The 23,611-nt window shown below is 37.7% G+C and overlaps 1 protein-coding gene across 3 annotated transcripts in view; it reads right to left on the minus strand.

The window, feature by feature from the left end:
* MAPRE2 (microtubule associated protein RP/EB family member 2) overlaps positions 1 to 23,611 on the minus strand; it is a 144,299-nt gene that overhangs the window by 26,282 nt on the left and 94,406 nt on the right. For all 3 annotated transcript variants that reach the window (XM_046671640.1, XM_046671639.1, XM_046671638.1), the window contains 2 exons: positions 13,475 to 13,620; positions 9,863 to 10,076 (listed from right to left, as the gene is read on the minus strand). In XM_046671640.1, the coding sequence (XP_046527596.1) occupies positions 9,863 to 10,076; positions 13,475 to 13,620 (360 nt within the window). The remainder of the gene's footprint in view (positions 1 to 9,862; positions 10,077 to 13,474; positions 13,621 to 23,611) is intronic.

Here is a 23,611-nt window from a genome sequence, read left to right on the forward strand (position 1 = left end):
CTGGCAAGGCAGAGCACTGCTCATATTTTATGCTGTGGTTTTATCATTATTGGTAGGGAAACACAGTTTTAATTACTCTGTGAGAGGAGAAGCATCCCGATGCCTAGCAGTATACCTTAGATATCTTACATATGGAAGATGTGTAGCTGGAGGGACAAAACCACCACCTCTAGGGAGTAGGGGATATCCTCTAAGAATTTAATAAATTGGGCCATTTTAAGTGTTCTTTTCATTTTCTCCAGATCTAAATGTAGCCAAGTGAGCATTAACTAGTATGCAGCTTGGCAATAGTATGGTTTCTTAATACAAACAGGTCAAGGGGGTGTAATGCTGACATATGAGGGACTGAGTGAAAGATAGAAACACTGTTCATATAAGAAGTGCTAACATCTATTTGAAAACAAGTATTGTTAATTATGGAGCTGGTAAAAATGCATCTCTTCCTTGTTTTGAGCTGATACTGTGTCATCTCTGAAAATTAACATTTGATCCTTGAAGAAGTAAGTAGGTACGTGGATAGGAGAGCATGTGGTTAGGTGAGTGGGGACTGTGGGGTAGCAGCATCAAGCAGGTACACACTGGGAAACTGTAAGAATAAACAGGCATGACTCATCTTGATGGGAAGACCATAAAGGGACAAGAAGGGTGCCTGTGCCTACCCTACAGGGCTCTGGGAAGTCAAATGCCATCACGGGCTGTTCTAGTCTAAAGAGCGGACATGGGGAAAATGCATTTTACAGAGTAAATGATGACTCTAGGGTGAGACAAATATTTGTGGTTAAAGGGTGGAGTTTCTCAAAAAGTAAATGAAGACTTGCGTCTTGGTGGTGATAAGGAAAAGGAAATCCTGCATGAGGGTACAGGCCTGAGGCGAATGTTAGGACCTTTTGAGTGAGATCTAACTTGAGAACTTTTTACCTGGACTCTAATTGAGTTAAGTGGCTATTAAATAAAAAACATCAACACTTCTTGGAGCAATATAACAAAATCCAGAGTCTCCGCAACATAACATCACAATGTTTAGGATACAATCCAAAGTTACTCAACATATAAAGAGCTTGGAAAATGACATATTCTCAAAGGAAAAGACAATCAACAGATGCCAACTGTGAGAAGATCAGAGTGGTGGAGTTAGCAGACAGAAACTTCAAAGCAGCTATCATAACCACGCTCAGTAAAGAAAGCCCATAATGAATGAAAAGGTAGGCAAGCTCAAGATAAACCTTAAAACTGAAAAATACAATAACTGAAATAAAAAAATATGCTCAATAGTGGAATGGAAATAACAGAGGAAAAAGTGGGTAAACTTGAAGATATATCAATAGAAAAAATCTAAAGAAGAGAAAATAAAGACAGGAAAAAACAGAAACAGAGCCTCAGCAATTTATGAGATGATTTCAAAAGCTCTAACATATGGATAAATGGAGTCCCAGAAGGACAGGATAGAGAAGATGAAGTGGAAGAAATATTTAAAGAACTAATGGCTGAAAACTTCCCTAATACGGTAAAAGACATAAGCTTATAGATTTAAGAAGTTTAATGAACTCCAAAACAAGATAAATTCAAGGAGAACCACAATTAGGCACATCACAGTCACACTACTGCAAACCAAAGATACGGAGAGAATCTTCACTGCATGCAGAGAAAAACAATACAGTGCAGACAGGAGAGGAATGATCAGAATGAACATGCACTTCTTATCTCTGGAGGCCACAGACAGTGGAACAACATCTTTAAAGTGCTTAACGAAAGAAAGTATCTGCCTGAATTCTTTATCTAGTGAAATACTCTTTAAGAATTAAGGTGAAATAAAGACATTGACAGAAAAAGGAAAACTAAAAGAATTTGTTGCCATTGGACTTGCTCTACAAGAAATGCTAAAGAAAGTTCTTCAGTCTGAAGAGAAATCAAAACAGTAGGGAACTCAGAGGTTCAGGAATGAATGAAGAACATTGGACATAGTAAATATATGCAAAATAAACTATTTCTCTCAACTTCTTTAAAATACATGTCTGTTTAAAGCAGCAGTGCCTAATAGAAATGTAATGTGAACCATGTAACTTAAAATTTTCTAGTAGCCACATCAAAAAGTAACAAAAGACATTAATTTTAACATATGCAAAAATATACAGTATATACAAATTAAAACTTCCACATGTATTCAGCATAAAACTTATTAATTAGGTCTAGTTTTATATTATTTTTTTCACACCAAGTCTTCTAAATCCAGCACGCACTTTATTTATACACACACCATGTTCCAATGCACGATAAGCATATTTCAAGTGCTCAGAAGCCACCACATTTGACAGTGTTGGTTTAAAGAAAAAGTTATAACATGGTCTTGTGGGGTTTATAATGTATGTAGGTGTAATGCATATGACAAATATAACATAAGATAGTGCGGGGAGGAGTTGCAAGGGTTCCCCATTTTACCTGAAGTGGTTCAATATTAATTTTAGTACACTGTGAAAAGAATATATGTGGCCCTCCTTAGAGCAACCACCAAAAATACTAATGCAAAGAGGTACGGTTAAAAGCACAATAACTAAATTAAGATGGAATGCTCAAAAATATTTTAAAATCCAGAAGACAACAGGAAAGAAGAAAGAGAAACAAAAAACAGGACCAGTGGAAAACAAATAATAATATGGTAGATTTAAATCCAAATCAATAATTAACATTAAGTGTTAATGGACTGGACCCTCCACTGTCCAGAGATTATCAGAATGCATAAAAACACAAGATACAAGTATATGCTGTGTACAAGAGACACACTTTAAACATAAAGACCAAGATAAGTGGAAATTTAACCTATCATGGAGAAAGATACACCATGCAAAGAGTAAGCCTAAGAAAGCTGGAATGGCTATATTAATATCAGATAAAATAGATTTCAGGACAAAGAGAATTACCAAAGATAAAGAGGAACAGTGCATAAAATAAAAGTCAATTCATCAGGATGACCTAACAATCATAAACATGTATGCACCTAACAACAGAGCCCTAAATACAGGAAACAAAAATTGAGAGCATTAAACAGGGAAAAACAGACAATTCCTCAACGAACGCTAACACGCTCTTTGCAGAAATTGTTACAACTAGACAACAAAAAACAGTAAAAACAAAGAGGATCCGAATAACGCTATCTACTACTTTGATCTAATTGGTATTTCTAAAACACTGTACAACCAACAACTGCAAGAATACATATGCTTTTCAAGTCCATGTGGTACGCTGACCAAGAGAGACCACATTCTGGGCTATAATATCAAGATCAGAACACAAATAAAGACCGCTATAAATTGCTACATTTCACTGCCTCTCCTAAAAAACAAAACAAACTTTTTGGGAAAGTAAAAGCAACTTTTCTTTCCCCAAATAAGGTGACAGGCAATGCTTACCTAAATTACAGGTGCTCAACAAATGTGAAAACACTGCTAAACAAATGAATCAATAAACATGGTCATCTTGTTAAGGCTGTATGAACAGACGTGGAGAACCCCATTCAATACAGTTTTTGAAAAGCACTAAGGATTTATTTAAATCTACATTTAGGGATTTAATTATGATTGTTAAAATACTTTATTCTATTATACTTCTTAGGTTGCTTCCTTTTTGAAACCATTTTTTTGTATTTTTATTAATCTGATTTGAAGGCTGGAACACTGAAGTCTATAAGGAAAAGAAAAAACTCAGTCTCAATTTCCATAGCAACTCTAAATGCATCACACTATATTTGTATACGGGAGTTTGATTTAAATACGTTAATATATGTGAATTTGCAATGTGTCTAAGCTGTGGTTGCTATAGAAACTGCAACTTTGAATTTCTTTTTAAGTTAAGCGCTCACACACAAAATCTGATCCCCTGGACAGCTATCCTGAGTTGCAGATATGGCTCATAGCCATAAATTTACAAACATCACGACTCATGGTCGTATATGCACTTAACCGATAACTATCATAACGAAAATGCCTATTTTAATACACGCTCCTTGTTGGTAGATAAAAAGCTGTTCAAGATGTAATTTCTGGAATGTAGATAGAATAAGACTTGCCAGACAGCCTCCACCCTAGGTGACAGCCTCTGCTTACGACGAAGCTTGTTCCAGTCCAGGTAAGTCACCCAACGACACACAGGCACCAAAGTGTTCTATGCCTTCTCTGAATCCACAAAAGAACATCTTGTGTCTGTACTGATTATGGCAGAAAAATCTAGCACATACTTACAAAAAGAGAATGCATCAAGTATGTAGAACGCATCAATTTTATACACAAGCAAACAATCTGGGGTATATAAGCGGTCTGTGTGATGTAAAAACAATTTTTTTCTTGCCAATGTAGATAGTCCTTTCTTAATTATCAATATGTGGATAATCCAGGCCATGACCACTCTTTCCACTCTAATATGGTCCCTTTGCCACACAAGATGCTCTGGAGTTTCCATTTACTGCTTTTAAAGGTATTATAGTCAGGACATGCAGGTAACATTTTTTTGAGATATAAGTGACATAACATGTTAATTTCAAGTGTACAACATAATGATTTTATATTTGTATATATTGTGAAATAATCACCACAATAAGTCTAGTTAACATCCATCACCATACAGTTACAATTTTGTTGTTGTCGTTATTGTGATGAGAACTTTTAATATCTACTCTCTTTGTTAATTTTAATATTAACCTAAGGAAATATTTGGGGAGACAAAATCCACTGCAAAATGAATCAAGTATTCCAAAGCTAAAAATGAAAAAATAATTGAAGGCTGTCTCCTGTTTTTGATTATACCGGGCATCGCTTGTTTCCATGAATGCAGATAATTAAGAAATGACCAAGGCTCAGAGGTGGGAACCGAAATTACTGCTGAATGTCCCTCACCTGGCATCACACTGAGATAACGGTGATACAGATAACATGAATTTCCCAGACAGCTGACCTTCACCTCATCAAGCACTTTGTCAAGTTTTAGATGGACAAAAATAAGACTTGTACATGAAAAGGGTGGCCTTTCATGGTTGCAGACCATAGGCAGGGAGACCAATTTAGAGGCTGTAAAAATAGTTCATGGGGGAGATGATTACGAATAGACAATAAACAGAATCTTAACAATTAGAAGGGGGTCTGGCTGGTGGCACAGTGATTAAGTTTGTGCGCTCTGCTTTGGTGGCCCGGGGTTTGCCAGTTTGGATCCTGGGCATGGACCTACGCACTGTGCATCAAGCCATGCTGTGGTGACGTCCCACACAGAACTAGAAGGACTTACAACTAGAACATGCAACTATGTGCTGGGGCTTTGGGGAGAAAAAAAGAGGAAGATTGGCAACAGACGTTAGCTCAGGGCCAATCTTCCTCACCAAAAAGCATACCTTAAAAAAAAAAAAGTGCTACCTGCTTATTCTAGGAATTGCTGCAATTAAAAAAAAGAGAGAGAGAATTAGAAGGGAACTCTGAGTTTATCTATTAGTGCATGTTGGTGTCATACAGACCCTGAGGGCTACTGAGAGGCATGGAGCTATTTGATCCCAGGCCCCTGGGCTGTTCAGTAAGGTTTTGTTAAATTTTTGGCTCTTCTTTTGCTGATGCTTGTACTTTCTATTGATATCAGTGTACTCCTTGCCCTAATAAGTTACGTGCTGAGAAGCCATACCCCCATATTTATTATAATTATGTCCAAATTAAGACAGAGCAAATAGACTCAGGATAAGTATCCTAGGAACTCTCTCGTGTGTAAAGTGCAAGAATTTTATAGCACAGATTTTACAACACCTACTCTAACTCTTAGAATACATTTTGGCTTACATTTTCTTGGCCGTATTCCCAAGAGCTGGATACACAACCTCGAGAAAAATGAGGTCTTACTGTATTTATAGGAGACTTTCTCCTATTATAGTGTTAAAACAATGTTCTACCTGTAATGTATACCTTGCTATATTTTTTCCACAGGATAGTTTTAATACCCCACAATGTCCAATAGTCAGAACATATTTTATTAAAGAGAATGGCTGGTTTGACTTCTGAAAATATCCTTTCTCCCTGATTAAGACCAATGAGGTATAAACATGGTCAAGGTATCAGGAACACAAGTCTCAGGAATTACTGCCTTCTGGAACATTAAAAACCAAATTTATTATCCGTTGACTTTAATGTGTTTCCTGAGCTTTGTCACTCAAGAGGTTAAGCTCTGGAAAATACATATTTCTCTTTCAGGTTCATGGACATTCTTTCTATCAAAATGGCACGAGTTTCTCTGTGGCTTTCATGAAAGACAGATGAGGGAATTCCTACAAAACAAGGCCAAGCCAGTACAATGACAGTTCTGTTTGGGGGAGCAGGAGTGTTCGTGCCAATTTAAGGACTCGTTGACTGGGGAAGAAAAATATTCTGAGGCCTGTCCAATTTCACTACTAAAAACTTGAAAAAGTGGCAGCTGAGTTTCAAGATGAATCTGTATATCAACAGCTATAGAAAAAGACCTTAAGATGAGAACTCCCAGCCACCCTTGGTTTTCTCACCTTGTCATCTTCCCACTCCATCTGCCTGCCAAATCCCCAACCCTGGAGAAAACACACCACCTCTCTTCTCCACCAGAGCTCCTAGACTGATGAAAGTTTCTGACAAAGGATGAAGGCCAATTTGAACCGCTATGAATTTTTCGCTTCCCAAACGCCTTTGCTTAATTTTTACCCCACTGCCCCCATCACTTCTGTTCCGAAAAAGTTAATATTCCCTTTCCTCTCTAACCCTCCATCATTGCCCTTGACCTTCATTTCTCCCTCCAGCTTCAGAGTTGTGCTCTACCAATTTCCCTCTTTTTTTCCTGTTTTCAATGAGTCCTTCTCCATGGACCTTTCTCTCATCTTAACAGATCTGTTCATTGTGCCTTATCCTAAAAACAAACAAAAATGGATCAAGGACAATACCATTCTCCTTCCAGCCTTACTTCCTGAAGCTACCATCACCTTCCTCCTTTCCCCCCCCATACTAAGTGTTTTGATCTTCCTGACACATTTATTAAAGGTGGAACCTGCTCTTACGGCACCCACTTCTGCACTTGCCATGTCCTTGTTAAGTCGCTGCAATCTAGATGTATGCACTCAGCATTTTAAAGGACCAATTATCTAAAGGATTATTAATCACTTCCTAGGTGTCAGATTTCTTTGGCCTATTTTCAGGCTTCAACCTATCTGATCACTCCACAATTAATATTCAGCACTGTGGGTGATCCCTCTACCTAGAAATTTCCTACTGTTTGTTCTCTGATGCTGAGCTTTCCTGGTTTTCCCCCTGATGTTCATCTTTTTCTCAGCTTCCTCTTGCCCTTTAAATGTATGTATTCCCAAAGACCTGTGTTTAGTTTAATTTATTCTACATAGGCTCTTTTATTCTATGGCTTCAAAGATGGATTTTTATACTGTCTTAATTTCCTTCCCCAATTCCTCAACCCATTCCTGGTCCCATCATTCCAGTGAATGACCCCCAAGTTGAGAGATCCAGTGGACTCCTTTAGTCGTTTTACTTGACTCCTCAGCAGATTTAGACATTGTTGACCATTCTGCTCCCTTCCTTCTGCTTCCCTGATACATCACTCCCTTGGTCCCTTTGATCTTTCTGGCATCTTTCCTGCTTCCCATGCGAGCCCTTCCTTTTCTACCTGAACAGTAAATGTTAGAGTTCCTCAAGGCACTCTCTCCTCACTCAGTACTCACTTCAGCTCAATTACATGGATATATGGAAGACTCACAAATGTTTACCTCTAGCCTACACTTCTCTGAGCTCCAGACACACACATGCATGCACGTGTGTGCATGAACACACAGAACTTCCTACTTCGGTCTCCTCTTAGATGTCACAAAGGAATCTCAAACTTATTATGTTCAAGACAAACTTAGGATGTTTTCCTAAATCTAGTTGTCTTTCAGCACTTTGTGAACAATATTACCATTCATCTAGTTGTATGATGCAAACCAAGACGTCATGCTTGACATCTCCCTCTCTTTTACCTAACGTCCACCCATTACCAATATACAATCTATTTTATCTCTCAAATATCTCCTATATCTGTCTATCTCCATGACCACTATTTTAATCCAGGTGAACAAGAATCCATCTAATGTACTAGTGAGTGTGTCTATGTGTTCTTGTGTGTGTGTGCGTGCAGATTTAATATGCATATCCCTATTTTGTAGAAATAGGTTTTGTAGAAATAGTTTTGAGAAAACTAATGCTAGGTGGGGTTAAAGAACTGCGCCGAAAGGGGGTGATTAGGCACATGAGTGGTGATGGATGGTAATTAGTCTTTCTGTGGTGAGCATGATGTAATCTACACGGAAATCAAAACATAATAATGTACACCTGAAATTTATATAATGTTATAAACCAGTGTTACCTAAAAAAAAAAACTGCCCCAAGTGGCAGATGTGGTAATTTAAAACCAAGTCTGACTCCAAAGTTAGCAGCCATAGGAAAGGAAAATAAATTACAATGTTATGCTAATTATATGAACATAAAAGAAACAAGAGAATGGCCTTTTTATTTTTCTTAATGAGAGGATAACACTCTTTGTGACAGGAATTATGGAATCATATCATCCATGCCAGTGCAGGGAAGACAGTAAAATTTCAAAGACACCCTATTCTACCCATCCACCGACCCCCAACTCTATTTTGGAAGCTTTCCCATATATCCCTCACTTCGATTCACCTGTTGTTAACATTTTGCTTTCTCTCTTTCTCCTCTCTCCTCCTCTACCTCTCACTCTCCACACACGTGCGCGCGCGCACACACACACACACACTTTTTTTCCTTGGAATCATCTGAGAATTAACTGCAGATATCATGATATGATAATCCTAACATCTTTAGTATATTTAAAAAATAGTTTAAAAAATAATGACAGATGTCCAATGGTCTCAAGTCTACCTAGAAGATAACCATGAAACAAGAAATAAGAAAAAAACAAAAGGCTTCTGTACAGGGAGGAAAATTGATTATAAAGCCATTACTATCTATTGAATATTGTTATAACCATTTCTAATCCATTTGGATTGGGGGTTGGGCATAAATAAGGAATTTTTATTATTTACAAAATTAAGTTTACGGATTTAACAAGTTTGAACACTGATTTTCACATACGGGATGGGAACAAATGACTTCTGAGGATTTCAATCTTTAACTGTCCAGTACCACAACTGGTGTTTATAATAATGACCCTAATTTTACAAGAACGCATTCTGCCTGGTAAAGTCTGTTTTTTATGGCAAGGAAGTTTATATTCCAGAAAAGTTTTTACCCACAAAAGTTTAAAAAATTTTAAAGTTCATTTATCCTCAGTGACTTCACTTTTGGACAAAGCTGGATAGATGAGGTCTTGCTGAATATTATCACATAAAAATTGGCACTGCCCATACAGGAGACAGGATGCATATTTCATGAATTTCCTTTGAAGGATTATAGATGATGATTCATATTTAAAAGCATAAAATCAGTTCATATTCTGGTCTGTACTGCCAGCATAAAGCAGTAAAAATATGTCAGTCAAAATCTAAACAGACTACTTGAAATTTCTCAGAAAAACTGGAAGGAAAATGAAATCTATCCCTGGGGTATTATTTTAACATCCAGCTTCCATGATAGCCAGTGAATAGCTGTGCTTTTTTAATAGTTTAAATCATGATCATTAGGCTTATTACATCTAGGTCACTGCTGGGAAGACAAATGTGGCCAGACAACAATGAAAATCATACCCAGGTGTTAACATATCGACTGCTGGGAAGAAGGAATCAAACGCAGCAAAGCACAGGAGGGTCTGAGCCGTTTTCTAAAAGGAAAGTGACCCTGTGACTTCACTGTGACAATACCTGCTGTGGGGGAGTTTGCATGGTGAGACTTTTTTGGCAGGTTGAAGATCTGTTCGCCAGGGTCGGGAGGAGGAATTGCATCTTGCCCTTGTCGCGCTTCAACGGGATCATACTCCTTCCCATCGTAGTTAGCATCATAGAATTTCTTAAACCACTGAATAAAATCCAGGTTGTCCTGGAAACGCCCTTTCACCAGCTTCTCCACTGGAATTACCTGCAAAATAAAATCACCATGCGAGTCACAAACCTCAGGGATGTTTTATTTAATACAACTAAAATGCTGCCTAAATATAACTATTTCTCTCTCCCAGTTTCTTAGCCAGCTGTAGTCTAGAATGCATATAATTTTTCATCACACTAAAGAAAAATTAAATGAAAATGTTGCACTTGGTTCTCTCGGAATACTTCAGTCTTGCGAATAAACCAGACAAAACAAAGAATACCCTCAACTATCATACTGACCCTCCTTAAAGTATGTTTATTTCCAAAGTATTACCTCCAGAAAACATGGGCCTGGGATACTGTGCTGTTTCAAGATTGATGGATTTTCCTTTTTTCTTTGTAATATTTGGTCCAGTTGTGTTGGAACAAACTCTTATAAGGATTATAGCTACTAGAGAGTGTGAATGAGAAAGATTCAAATCAATGCAAACATATTCCAATCTAACGGTTCATATGAAACAAAATGAGCTTTTATGGGGCTTGTTTATAATATATAGAGACTAACATGAGAACAACTAACCACAATACAGGCCCGGTAATTCATGGGCTACACGGGAGCCCAGCTAATGTGCCCTGGGAGTGCAGAGGAAAAGGAGTGGAGTCTGATTAGCGGAGTCACAGAAGGCATTCTGTAGGAGGAGGTGCACAGCGCCCACATCAACTTCTGAGATGAGTCTCAGCTTTTTATGAGGTAATCTTTCCTACTGGCAACCCAAAGAGCCAATCAGTATTCCCTTTAGAGGTTTTACAGGAACCTTCAGAATTACGACAGAAAAAAACATGGTCTGATTGCTTAGCTTTAATTCAGTGGGCAGCCATTTTTGAAGGCAATGGAAAGGTACCTAGGTATCCAAACTGCACCATTACCAGATTCTCACTTCCTCATCTTTGGGTTGGAATACTAGTTGGATGTGAGCCATGAGAGTTACAAAGCTAGGGAGTGAGTCAGATCGTGTGTACGTGACAGTGTGTGAGCGTGGGGCATCACTGTGTAATGACAGGAACGGATGCTGTATATATGAAATTTTCAGCAAGGCTCTGCCACCTTAGGAGCTATATACCATTGATATCTGAAAACAGATTCATCAGGACCACTTAAATGTGGAAAGACCTCAAATACCAATGACAACTTTGAAAGGAAAAGAAGCAACTGAAGCATTTTAGTCCATCCATTAAACTAAATCATTAGCAATAAATTTTTCAAAAATGTTTTTTATGCAGTTACAAATTGAAAATAAATCAAATAAAGAACAAAAGACAGAGAAGGAAATTTTTGGAGGAGACAGTGTTTTTCATGAAGACTCTTCCAGTAATGGAGACTTCTGGGTGCTGATATCTCACTCCTCCCAAACTTCAGTAAAGTCCGCCCACATGGAAAAATTCCTTCCACACGTGCACTCAATTAACTTCTCATTGTACTATTTAAATAGTTTCATATCTTGTGGTTTATAAGTTGTGTATGCTGATATTGTTTTAGAAACTGCCTTCCTAGAGCATAAGGCTCTTTAACACACTACTACACTTTGCTTTCTGCCAAACGTGAAAATTTATAAACAATTTTAGATGATGCTGCTACATTAGCTGCTCAAAGAAGGCGCTTACTTCTGTTGGCTTAATTTTGCATTCCCTATCAAAATGAAAGTTCCGGGGGCCTAAGTTCAAAGTCTGAGATGACAACCAAAACCGTGCACAGAAGCCTTCTATATGCTGTTAGGCTAGGACAAACACGAACAGGACCACTGTCTTTATCCAAGGACTTTTGAGTAGAGACATAGCTTAATAAGCTAAGGAGGCCCACAAAGATCATCAAGGCCAATCTCCCTCCATTACAAGAATTTTATCTTCAACATTCTTAACGATGGCTCATCTACTCTCTGTGCGTACACTTCCAGAGATATGGAGGCCCCTAAATTGTTAAATGGCAAATTCCATCAATAAAGCGATGAATGGGTGCTTCTTTTCTTTTCAATCTAGAAGCATTTACAGAGAATTAAATGAAAAAGACACATGATGCTGCTAATAAGTAAGGAGAACCCATAGCAGTGGTTTTGAAGACATACCGAAGGAGCTAATTGGAAATTAACCACAGCAAAGGACAAAGAATTCAAAAGGTTAAATATTTTGAAATAAAAATTCAGAGAGGGACCAGCCTGGTGGCGCAGTGGTTAAGTTCGCACGTTCCGCTTCGGGGAGCCAGGGTTCGCGGGTTTGGATCCCGGGTGCGGACATGGCACCACTTGGCAAGCCATGGTAGGCGTCCCACATATAAAATAGAGGAAGATGGGCATGGATGTTAGCTCAGGGCCAGTCTTCCTCAGGAAGAAGAGGAGCATTGGCAGCAGATGTTAGCTCAGGGCTAATCTTCCTCAAAAAAAAAAAAATTTTATAAAAAAAAAAATTCTGAGAAAAGAAGCAGCCAAGATTTTCTTAATATTTTGATTAAAATGCGTTGATTTAGGAAGATACTAATTGCATTAAATTTAAAAATATATACTGGTTAGCAAACTTTTCTCTTTTCCTTTAACTTCTCTCTTTTATAACCCACTATTTTATTTTTTATTTCCATAGACTATTTATTGCTACCATCTACGCAAAGACAAGTTTTCCAATTCTCCCCTGCTGGTTTTTCTCTTTTCCCTTATTCAAAATTCATTTCTTTCCAAGCTTCTTCCCTCTAAGAGATATATCCTAAATAAATAATAGAAATTGAGCATGTATTTGAATAGCAGGAAACATGCCCAAGACTGAGTGGACTCTCCCAACAGTCCTTCACCGGGAGGAAAAAGGACTCAGTCTAAATCCATTTATATCACTCTAGGACAAAATTATAAAATTGAAAGGGGAAAAAAGGACAATTTATGGACACTAAGAATCTGAGCGCATACACTATGCTGGACACTTCCACATGCATTCCCTCACTTTAACTTCCTAACCACAGGGAAGAGGGTTTTAGTCCCATTTTATAGGTAGGTAAATTCAGACTCAAAGAATTTAAATAACTTGTGCCAGTCACGGCGCTGGGATTAAACCTGTGCTGCTTCCACTGTAACATGCTGTTTCTCCAAAGGAACAAAATACACAAAGAACCACAGTGGCATCTGGCAAATATAAAAATTTCTCCTCTGCAATGCTAAGACATGACAACAACATTTTAACATTTGTAATTCCTGTTAGAGTTTTCAGGCTAATAGCTACAAGTTTAGAAAAGTCTCATACAAACATGGGAAGTGAGGGTTGATGCTTTATGCCATGCAGACTACAACCTACTGTTGCGATATCAAGATATATCCCACTGAAACGTTTCTGGATTTTTGCATTTCTGTGCCAAAACAACAATAATTTTTAAGGAAAGACAAATGCATTTTATGGAGGTACAAGTTAGTCTCCTACCTTATCAACATTCATTCGCTTAAACGATGCTTGCAGAAGTTTAAAATTGTGAATATACTCATGCTCCAACTTTGCTTGAAATTTTACTTTCTTCAAACTAATGCAGCCTGGAAAGAGCATGTCCATGAACTGGCAATAGGCCGCTCCTGGAAAGAGACAAGAAAAGTATTGGTGTGAGTCTGACCGTCCCCAATTGTGACTGAGGATAGCTAGGAAGGAAGGCGCCATCTCTCAGAGCCCTCCTGGCTGGGTGTGCTCCTCTCCTCACTGCACTTACACCTCCTCGTCCACCTGTGCTGGGTGCCAGAGGGAAGGGTCCTGCCTCGATGCAGCTCCCACCACTTCCCCATTCCCGACCACTGTGGCACTGATGCTGCATTTACCGAGCAGCACCAGGTTCCGCAGACAATGAACAGGACTTTATACTTTAACGCCAAGGAAATCAGGGTGCGAATAATTCTTCTTAGCTTCTAGCAGAAAAAAAGGAACGTATTTTTTTCTTCCATCTAGCAGCTACCTGCTCCAAGTCATCAAAACATACAAATTTAAGAGAAAAACAGCAGAAAATTTAAACATGAGAAAACTACAAATGTTCTCATGAAATGAGAACTTTTAGCTCAAAAAAATACCCAGACGCCCCAGCTGTTTCATATCCATCTTGCAAAATGACTCAGGTGAAACTGCATAAGTAAGTCACCTAATAACAAAAACAGTTGTATACCAATTTAATTCCAGTCCAGAGCAATGGGGTTCCGATATTAACATGAAGGATGAAGACATGGAGAATCTGAAACTTACAGAAGTTCAGAGTCATGCTGTTTGTGACTGAGAAATAAAATAACAGAAATGTTCAGTGAGTCCCCTGAAATTTCCCCAGAGGAAATGGTCATAAAAAAAGTCTTTGATTTTTTTTTTTTATGAAGAACTCTTAGACCTTGACAATTTCAACCAGAAAATCCCAGCAAGCTCATGTTTACTGATTCATATCCTCTCAACAGTAAAGGCTAAAGGCACTTAGGAAAAAAAATGTCAAAACCAGAATGATTATTTTTCTTTTACGAGGAGGAAAAGCAATTGAGTGGCAAAAATGGGGAAAAGCAGCCATTTTTGTATTCCCTTTCCTTCTTTCATTCTCCAGATCTCTTGGTCTGTTTCTACAAAGTGCCAGTAATACCCCTTCATGACAGGCCCATGAAGGGCTCCCTCATTCTGTGGTACCAAGGTTTTTTTGAGCAGCCTTTCATTCCATTCAGGTGACTCACCTTTACATAGGAGGAACCCACTTGGTCTCTTACGTTAAACAGATGTCAAGCATCTTTTACTGAGATAGGAATCCAAGATAAGAGAGAACAAGATATCAGGGATGTAAGGGCTGCTAGAACAGGCAATGGTGGGACAACTCATTATTTATAGAGAAGAGCATGAAGTGATGAAATATAGGCCATAAGAAATACCACCTCCAGAGTCTGCATCTGTGATGCTTCCCCTTAGATGCTAATACTCTGATATGACCTATTACATTCCTAATCAAAGCAGATGAGTTCTCTCAAAAACAAGGTCAAATTCAAACAAAAAGCATTAGGGGTGTAAGAGAAACATCATGATCTTGGGGGGCATTCTTAGAGTCATCATCTGATTCTTCAGTTCTTCCCTGTGAAGTGCCACCAGAGGGAGCAAATTCCAATAGCCACTTCAATGTTATTTTTACAGAGATGGGGATGTCTAAATATAACTGACTCATTACCTAATTTTTTTTTTTTTTTGGTGAGGAAGATTGGTCCTGACCTAACATCTGTTGCCAATCTTCCTCTCTTTTGCCTGAGGAAGACTGTCCCTGAGCTAACATCTGTGCAATCTTCCTCTATTTTCTATGTGGGATTCTGCCACAGCAAGGCTTGAAGAATGGTGTATAGGTCTGCACCCAGGATCTGAACCTGAGAATCCTGGGCTACTGAAGTGAAGTGCATGAACTTAACCACTATGTCAGCAGGCCAGCTCCATTACCTACTTTTTAAAGAGTTATTTTTACTTTTGTAGTGTTTAGTGTAAAATTTACCTATGGAAACCCAGATACAGTCATGAGCGATATAATGACGTTTCAGTCAACGACAGACTGCAAACACGACAGTAGTCTCATAAATTTAGTACTATACAGCCTAGGTGAGTAGTAGGCCATACCATCCAGGTTTGTGTAAGTGCACTCTACGATGTTCTCACAATGATGAAATCACCTAATGATGCATTTTTCAGAACGTATCGCCATTGTTAAGTGACATATGACTGTATATATTCTTAAAAAGCAACCAACGAAATCCCTCACTTTTCAAATTTAAAAAGCTTTTGAAAAAAAAATCTTCAAAAATGAGGGAAGGATGGAAAGAAGGCAGGAAGGTTCATCTCTAGTCTCATGACACAGAAAAAAAACACTGTTCATGTTCTGGTATATACTATTCTAATTTTTTTTTTTCAACAGACCATGATTCCCTTTCTGGGTCATTAAAATATTCTCTACTGATATTTTTTATTGGCTTTTTGATTTTTATATCATGCTTAGCAACTTCCCCAAACCAGGACTATATAAGTATTCATGTATATTTTCTTCAAGTACTTTTATGGTCTCAAGTTTTACATTTACATTCTGAATCCATGTGGAATTTATTTTGGTCTAGGATATAAAGGATGGTTCTAATTTCAGTTATTCCGAATGTTAGTGGCAATCTGTCAGTTTTGGCTCCCTAGCATTTGGACACCTTCCCATCTGAGTTGCTGCTACAGTGCCTGCCTCCCACCAGCATACTGAAGGTGGGCAACATCCCTTTCCCCACTCTCACCAGTAAAGATGCAGGCCCATGATCTAGGCTCTGCATTTGGATGCTCCTGCCTGGGTCACTATCTAATTCCAGAATATTTTCATTACTCCAAAAGGAAACTCTACACCCATTAGCAACCGCTCTATTCTCTCCTTCCTCCAGGCCCTGGTAACCAACAGTCTATTTTCTGTCTTTATGGATTTGCCTATTCTGGACGTTTCATATAAATGGAATCATAAAATATGTACCCTTTGTGTCTGGTTTCTTTCACTTAGCACAATCTTTTCAAGGTTCATCCATGTTATGGCAATGTATAAGAACTTTATATTTCTTTTTATGGCTGATTAATATTCCATTGTATGAATATACCACATTTTATGGGTCCACTCATCAGCTGACGAACGTTTGGGTTGTTCTCACTTTCAGGCTATTATGAGGAATGCTGCTATGAACATTCATGTACAAGATTTTTTGTGGACATAAGTTTTCAATTATCCTGGAATATTATTTAGGAGTGGTATATGGTACCTCTATGGTTAACATTTTGGGGATCTGCCAAACTGTTTTCCAAAGCAGGTGTATTATTTCACATTCCCATCAATAATGTATGAGGGCTCCAATTCTTTCACATATTCAACAATACTGTCTGTGTTTTTTACTCTAATCGTCCTAGGGGGTATCAAGTGGTATCTCATTGTGGTTTTGATTTGATTTTCCTAAAGACTGACGATGTTGAACATCTTTTTCACATGCTTTTTGGCCATTTGTACATCTTCTTTGGAGAAATGTTTATGAAAATCCTTTGCCCATTTTTAAATTGGGTTCTCTTTTTACTGGTGAGTTGTAAGAGTTCTTTCTACACTCTAGATACAAGTTTCCTATCAGATATCTGATTTGCAAATATTTTCTCCTGTTCTACGGACTATCTTTTTTACTTTCTCGATGGTATCCTTTGTTGAAGCACAAAAGTTTTAAATTTTGAAGTACAATTTATTTTTTCTTTTGTTACTTGTGCTTTTGTCATATGCCTAATCCAAGGTCACAATGATTTACACCTACATTTTCTTCTAAAAGCTGTATAGTTTTAATTCTTATATTTAAGTCAACGATCCATTTTGAATTAATTCTTGTATATGGTGTGAAGTTTGGGTTGAACATCATTATTTTGCAAGTGGCTATTCGACGGTCCTAGCAGCATTTTCTGAAAAGACTGTTTCTTCCCCCACTTAATCGTCTTGACATTCTTGTTGAAAAGTCAATTATTGGGGCCAGCCCAGTGGCAAAGTGGTTAAGTTCGTGCGCTACACTTTTGTGGCTCGGGGTTCACAGGTTTGGATCCCGGAAGTGGACCTACATACCACTCATCAAGCCATGCTGTGGCAGGATCCCACATAAAATACAGGAAGATTGGCAACCCATGTTAGCTCAGGGCCAATCTTCCTCACAAAAAATAAAAAACAAACCAACAGAAAAAATCAATTACTATAAATGCACGGGTTTATTTCTGGACTCTCAATTCTATTACATCTATGTCTATCCTTACCCAATAACACAGTCTTGATTATCACAGCTTTGTAGTCAGTTTTGAAACCACAATCCTTTAACTTTGTTCTTCCTTTTCAAGACCGCTTCAGCTACTCTGGGTCCCCTGCATTTCCATATTATTTTTAGGATAAGTTCGTCAATTTCTGTAAAAAGGCTGCTGGGATTCTGACAGGGATTGAATTGAGTCCAGAGATTAATTTGGGGAGTGTTGCCATCTTAACAATATATTAAGTCTTCTAATCCATGAACATGGGATGTCTTTCCACTTAATTTCTTTCAATGATGTTTTAAAGTTTACAGTATTTAAGTCTCACACTTCTTTTGTTGAATTTATTACTATTTTATTCTCTAATGCTATTCTAAGTGGAACTGTATTCTTAATTTTATTTTCAGATTGTTCATTGTGAATGTATAGAAATATAATTCATTTTTGAGTATTGATCTTGTATCCTGCAATCTTGCTTAACTCATTTATTAGTTATAATAGCTTTGGTTTCTTAGGATTTTCCACATATAAGATCATGACATCTGCAAATAGAGATAGTTTTACTTCTTCCTTTCCAAAGTGAATGCCTACTTCTTTTCTTTTTTTTTTTTTTGAGGAAGATAAGCCCAGAGCTAACTACTACCAATCCCTTTCTTTTTGCCGAGGAAGACTGGTCCTGAGCTAACATCCATGCCCATCTGCCTCTACTTTATACATGGGATGCCTACCACAGCATGGCTTTTGCCAAGTGGTGCCATGTCTGCACCCGGGATCCGAACTGGCGAACCCTGGGCTGGCGAACCCTGGGCTGCCGAGAAGTGGAACGTACAAACTTAACCGCTGCGCCACCAGGCCAGCCCCGCTTATTTCTTTTTCTTGCCCAGTTGACCTGGTTATAACCTCTAGCACAATATTGAAAACAAGTGATAAGAGTGAACATTCTTGTCTTGTTCCCAGTCTTAGGGCAAAAGCATCTAGTTTTTCACTACTAAGTATGATGTCAGCTGTGGGTTTTCCATAGACCGCATCATCAGACTGAGGAAGTTCCCTGTTTTTTATCATGAAACGATGTTGAATTTTATCAAATACTTTTCCTGCATCTACTGAGACTATCAAGTGGCTTTTGTCTTTTATTCTATTAATATGGTGTATTACATTGGTTGCTTTAATCTCATTTGATCACGGTGTATAATCCTTTGTATATGTTGCTGGATTCATTCTGCTAGTATTTTGTTGAGGAATGTTGTGTCTATATTCGCAAGAGATATTGGTCTGTAGTTCTCTTGTGATAGCTTTGTTTGGTTTGGGTAGCAGGGTAATACTGGCCTCACAGAATAAGATGGAAAGTGTTCCCTCTTCTTTTATTTTTTGGAAGAGTTTGTGAAGGATTTCTGTTAATTTTTCTTTAAACACTTGGTAGAATTCACCAAAGTCATCTGGGCTTGGGTTTATCTTTGTGGGAATTTTTTTACATTATTAATTCAATCTCTTGTGATATAGGTCTATTCAGAATTTCTATTTTTTCTTAAGTTTCAGTAGTTTATGCCTCTCTACGTGCTTATCCATTTCATCTAGATTATTAAAAATTATTGATTTTTAAACATTTATTTTATAATTCATAAGTTCTAATAAATTTTCAGTTGATTCTCTTTGGTTTCCTAGGGAGAAATAACACGTGATACACTTGTTGCACTATATGTGCGTGCACAAACACACACACACACACATATATATATACATATGCATGCACACACACACTTTTTTTCCTTTAATCAGAATATCTCATGTTCTTCCTCTAAGTCTGTTATTGGCCGCTGACCTCTAATACTAAGGAAATACTCCTCTAAGTGTTACCAAAAGTTGCTATCAGGAACGGATACTGAGTTTTATCAACTACCTTTTCAGCAACCATGGAGAAAATATGTTTTTCTCCTTTGATTTATTAATATGATCAATTAATCATATTCAGTGATTTACTAATGCTGAATCACCTTAGCACTCCTGGATTAAGTCCTACTTGGTGATGTTTACTATGTTTTCATTACGGTGCTGATTTAGATTCCCAAATACTTTATGATTTTTGCACCTGTACTTGTGAGATTTCCTGCAACTTTTTTGTGTGCTTTTGTCCTATTTCTTATCACGGTTATTTGAAGTTTAAAAAATAAATTGGGAAACTTTTCTTATTTTTTGAGGGTCTAAAACTTGAGCACTAAAGTATTAAAAAAAAAAAAAGATTTGGTTAGAATCCTAACTGCACAATTTACTACCTGTACGCTCTGGGCTTTTCAGCCCTTTCCTATGCATTTCAGAACCATATGAGCATCAAACAAGTTGAACAATTTTTTCAGTAAGCAACGTAGAAAGGGTAGATCACATTAGCGTTTCTAGTAAATGGTATATTATATGATCATCTAGGTATATCATATGTCATATTTTCTAGAGTCAAGGAGCCTCTGAGAATTTTTAAGAAACATCTATCGACTTTGGGAATTATGCTGAAGATTTGTTGCTATTGCCTTTGGGTATGCCCATTTGGGCATTTTCAACTTCTGATTCCCCAAATCTCTAGTGCCCAAGAGACATGAAAAGGATGCCTTGAAATGAATTGTTGCTACTAAGATCATCACGGAGAGTTCTTGTTGGGGCAGGAAACTATACCAAAGCATAACCTGAAAAAGGCTGCTGCATTCTGATTCCTATCAAAGGCCGACCCTGCACTTGTAGTCTGGATCACATCCCCTCTCACCTCCCCAGTGATGTCACTCCTGCAAATGTCCTCACTCTCTCTTGCAATGCCGATTTCTCTCTGAATGGATTATTCTTACAGCATGCAAATATGCGCTAGTACTACTTGACTTTGACAAAATAAAATTTAAAAAACCTTCCTTGATTCCACATCATTCCTTTAGTTACTGTACCGTTTATCTTCTCCTAGTCATAGCAAAACTTGACAAAATTATCCCTATTTCCATTTTCATCTACCATTCAAACCAATTCAACTGTCCTCCAATCTTACCATGTTCTGGTCAAGATCAACAACAGCTTCTCTGTTACCAAATCTAAGTCATTTTTCTTTCTGCATCCAACTCAATCTCTGAGTAAGTATTTGGCCCTGCTGCCCACTCCCTCTTTCTTGAAATTCTATAATTTCTTCCCTAATTGGACAAAATGGGCAACAACTAACTAGAAAATTCAGGAATCATTACTATTGTCCTGGAAGTCTCAGCCAGTCACAAATCAGAATGTTTCTCATGGACAGGTGTACAGATTTTTGGGTCATTTCATTAACCTTACAATAACGTGGCCTACATTTTACACAGATCATACTTTTATCAAATTATGCCAAGGTTACTATTATTCACATCATGTACCACCCGTTGCTAAGGATACTAGAGTGGTTTTCTATGAAACCACTACAAAATTCAAACTCTTTCCCTGACCTACAATGACCTGTGACCAGGCCTCTGCCCACCTCCCCCTTGCCTAATTTCCCTTCAGGAGGCTCCTTTCACACTGGCTTCATTGCTTCCAGGACACCTCAGGTCTGTTCTGTCTTACCACCTTTATACAGGCTGTTTCCTCTGGAACTCCACATTCTTTCTGCCATTCAGATCAAGGCTTAGATGTCACCTCCTCAGCGAGGCCCTCCTTACCAGGCCATCTGAAGTGACCCTCCAGTCACTCTTAATCACCTAATCCTGTTTTATGTCTGGTATTTTGTTGTTAATTCACATGTTGTTTTGTGGTTTACCCTCCCTCACTGGAATGTAGGTTTCAAGTGAGCTTGTACCTTATCTGTCTTAGTCTCCTTTGTATCCAAGCCTTTAATACAGTAACTGGCATAGTGTGGGCTTCAATAAATATCTGGTTAATGAGTCTACAGGTTGTAAGATTTGAACCCCAACAAAAGCTGGTAAACAGTAAAATTCTAATGTTACCAAAGTCCCAAATAAGAGATATTACAGGAAGAGTTGCTATATATATTTTTAAGAATTGATGGGGTATAAATAAATTTTAAGAACACCAAAAAAACCACCTAAACTAAGAACCACTCTGGAGACCGAGTCTGCAGAAAAGTGAAAGATATGCTTCAAAAAGCTAAATATAAGAGAACACACTTAGGTAAAAGCAACCAAATCATATGATGATATGCTCACCAAGAGATTAATTTTGATGAGCTATGCCTTGAGCCCATCAGCCCAGGGTGCTACTACAGTGATGAAGGTCAACAAGATTCCAGAAATGATCAGGAAATAAGTAGAAAAAAGGAGAAAATTCTGTCTTTGTACAGTGCCATGTTATGCCTGCACCTACAGCCCTAAGAATAGTTTTAGTTGTTATACATCAGAAGTAACATAATAGAGCTGAAACGTTTGGGGACAGGAATCCAAAATGGACAGGAGGGGAACTGTATAAAGGCAGAACTCAAAAATCAGTCCCAGACTCAAAGGTTTCAGGGGATATGTGATTTAAGTCTATGAAATCATGAAAAGCACGATAAGACAATCTCATTTTTACTAGATCCCAAGACTTCAACAGTAAAATAATATCAGGATACGTGGACATTTTTAAAAGGAAATTTTCAGATAACAGAAAGGAAATAATACATTTATAGACTATAGTATGCCAAGAAATATAAGAAATAAAAATACCCGCGTTTGGATAAAATCTATTACAGACTTCAAATCTATTTTTAACATTCTGACCTCACAGAGGTAAGTATTTTTATCATCATCACTCTATTTTATAGATCAGGGAACAAGGCTCAGAAAGTCATCCAGCTAATAAGGAACAGAAGTGGAATTTAAACTCTGACCTCAACTTCAGTTTTTTAAAATTTGTCCTCTTCTCTAGGCTGCTTCTAGGAAATTATAAATGAAAATTCAAAGAAAATTTTCTAAACTTTCTTTGAACCTAAGTTATTAATTCTACAAGGAGTCACAAAGGAAACCGCAAGAGAACATATGAACCTTTCAGATTGATGTTAGGAGTGTCCCTTACATCGTTCCTATTCATGGACTCCAGGGCTGGGCACATAGATAATTAATCTGCCCCAATGTCATGATTTCATATTTTAGTATATATACTCGTAAGAATTTCATCTTACATATATATGTAATATACATATATAAAATACAAGCATTTCATATCTCTCCCTCTTACTTCCTCCCTCTCTATATCTATCTATCTATCTATCTATCTATCTATCTATCTATCTATCTAATTGCTGTCAAAATCTCACAGCACTTTTCTAGAAATGTGACAATCTTTGGAGAAGACATCAAGCTATACTGGGTTCTGCCATGAACAGCTCCTTGAATTACTCATCTGATTTGTCTCATGGGCCAGGGAACTATTATACAGAAATGCCTTTATCATTGCAGGATTTAGTTACAACTTTCCATAATCTTATTTGGTATGGAGAAAGGGTCAGAAGAAAAGAACGACGACCTTAATTTACTGGACATACCTATGCAATTATACCTTTCGTTACAGGTAAATAATTTGTAAAAAAGCTTATTCTCTCAAGCTAGTATCAAAGAGGACCAGGGAGGGGGCGGGGAAGGACAGAGAACTGGACTGTTGGTCCTTGGATCTAAAAATTGATCATCGTAAATGGACTGTGACATGTCATCACACCCTCCTAAGCCAAGAGTATTCCTATCTGCAAAACAGTCAGCTTTGGAGAGATCTCTAAGCTCTAAAATTAGATGATTCTCTCATTCTCAGTCTGTCACCAACTTCTCTTTTAAGGGATACTTGATATTTCTGCTAATTAGAAGATAATAATGC

Source organism: Equus quagga, chromosome 9, assembly GCF_021613505.1.
Source record: "Equus quagga isolate Etosha38 chromosome 9, UCLA_HA_Equagga_1.0, whole genome shotgun sequence".
Taxonomy (NCBI): Eukaryota; Metazoa; Chordata; class Mammalia; order Perissodactyla; family Equidae; genus Equus; species Equus quagga.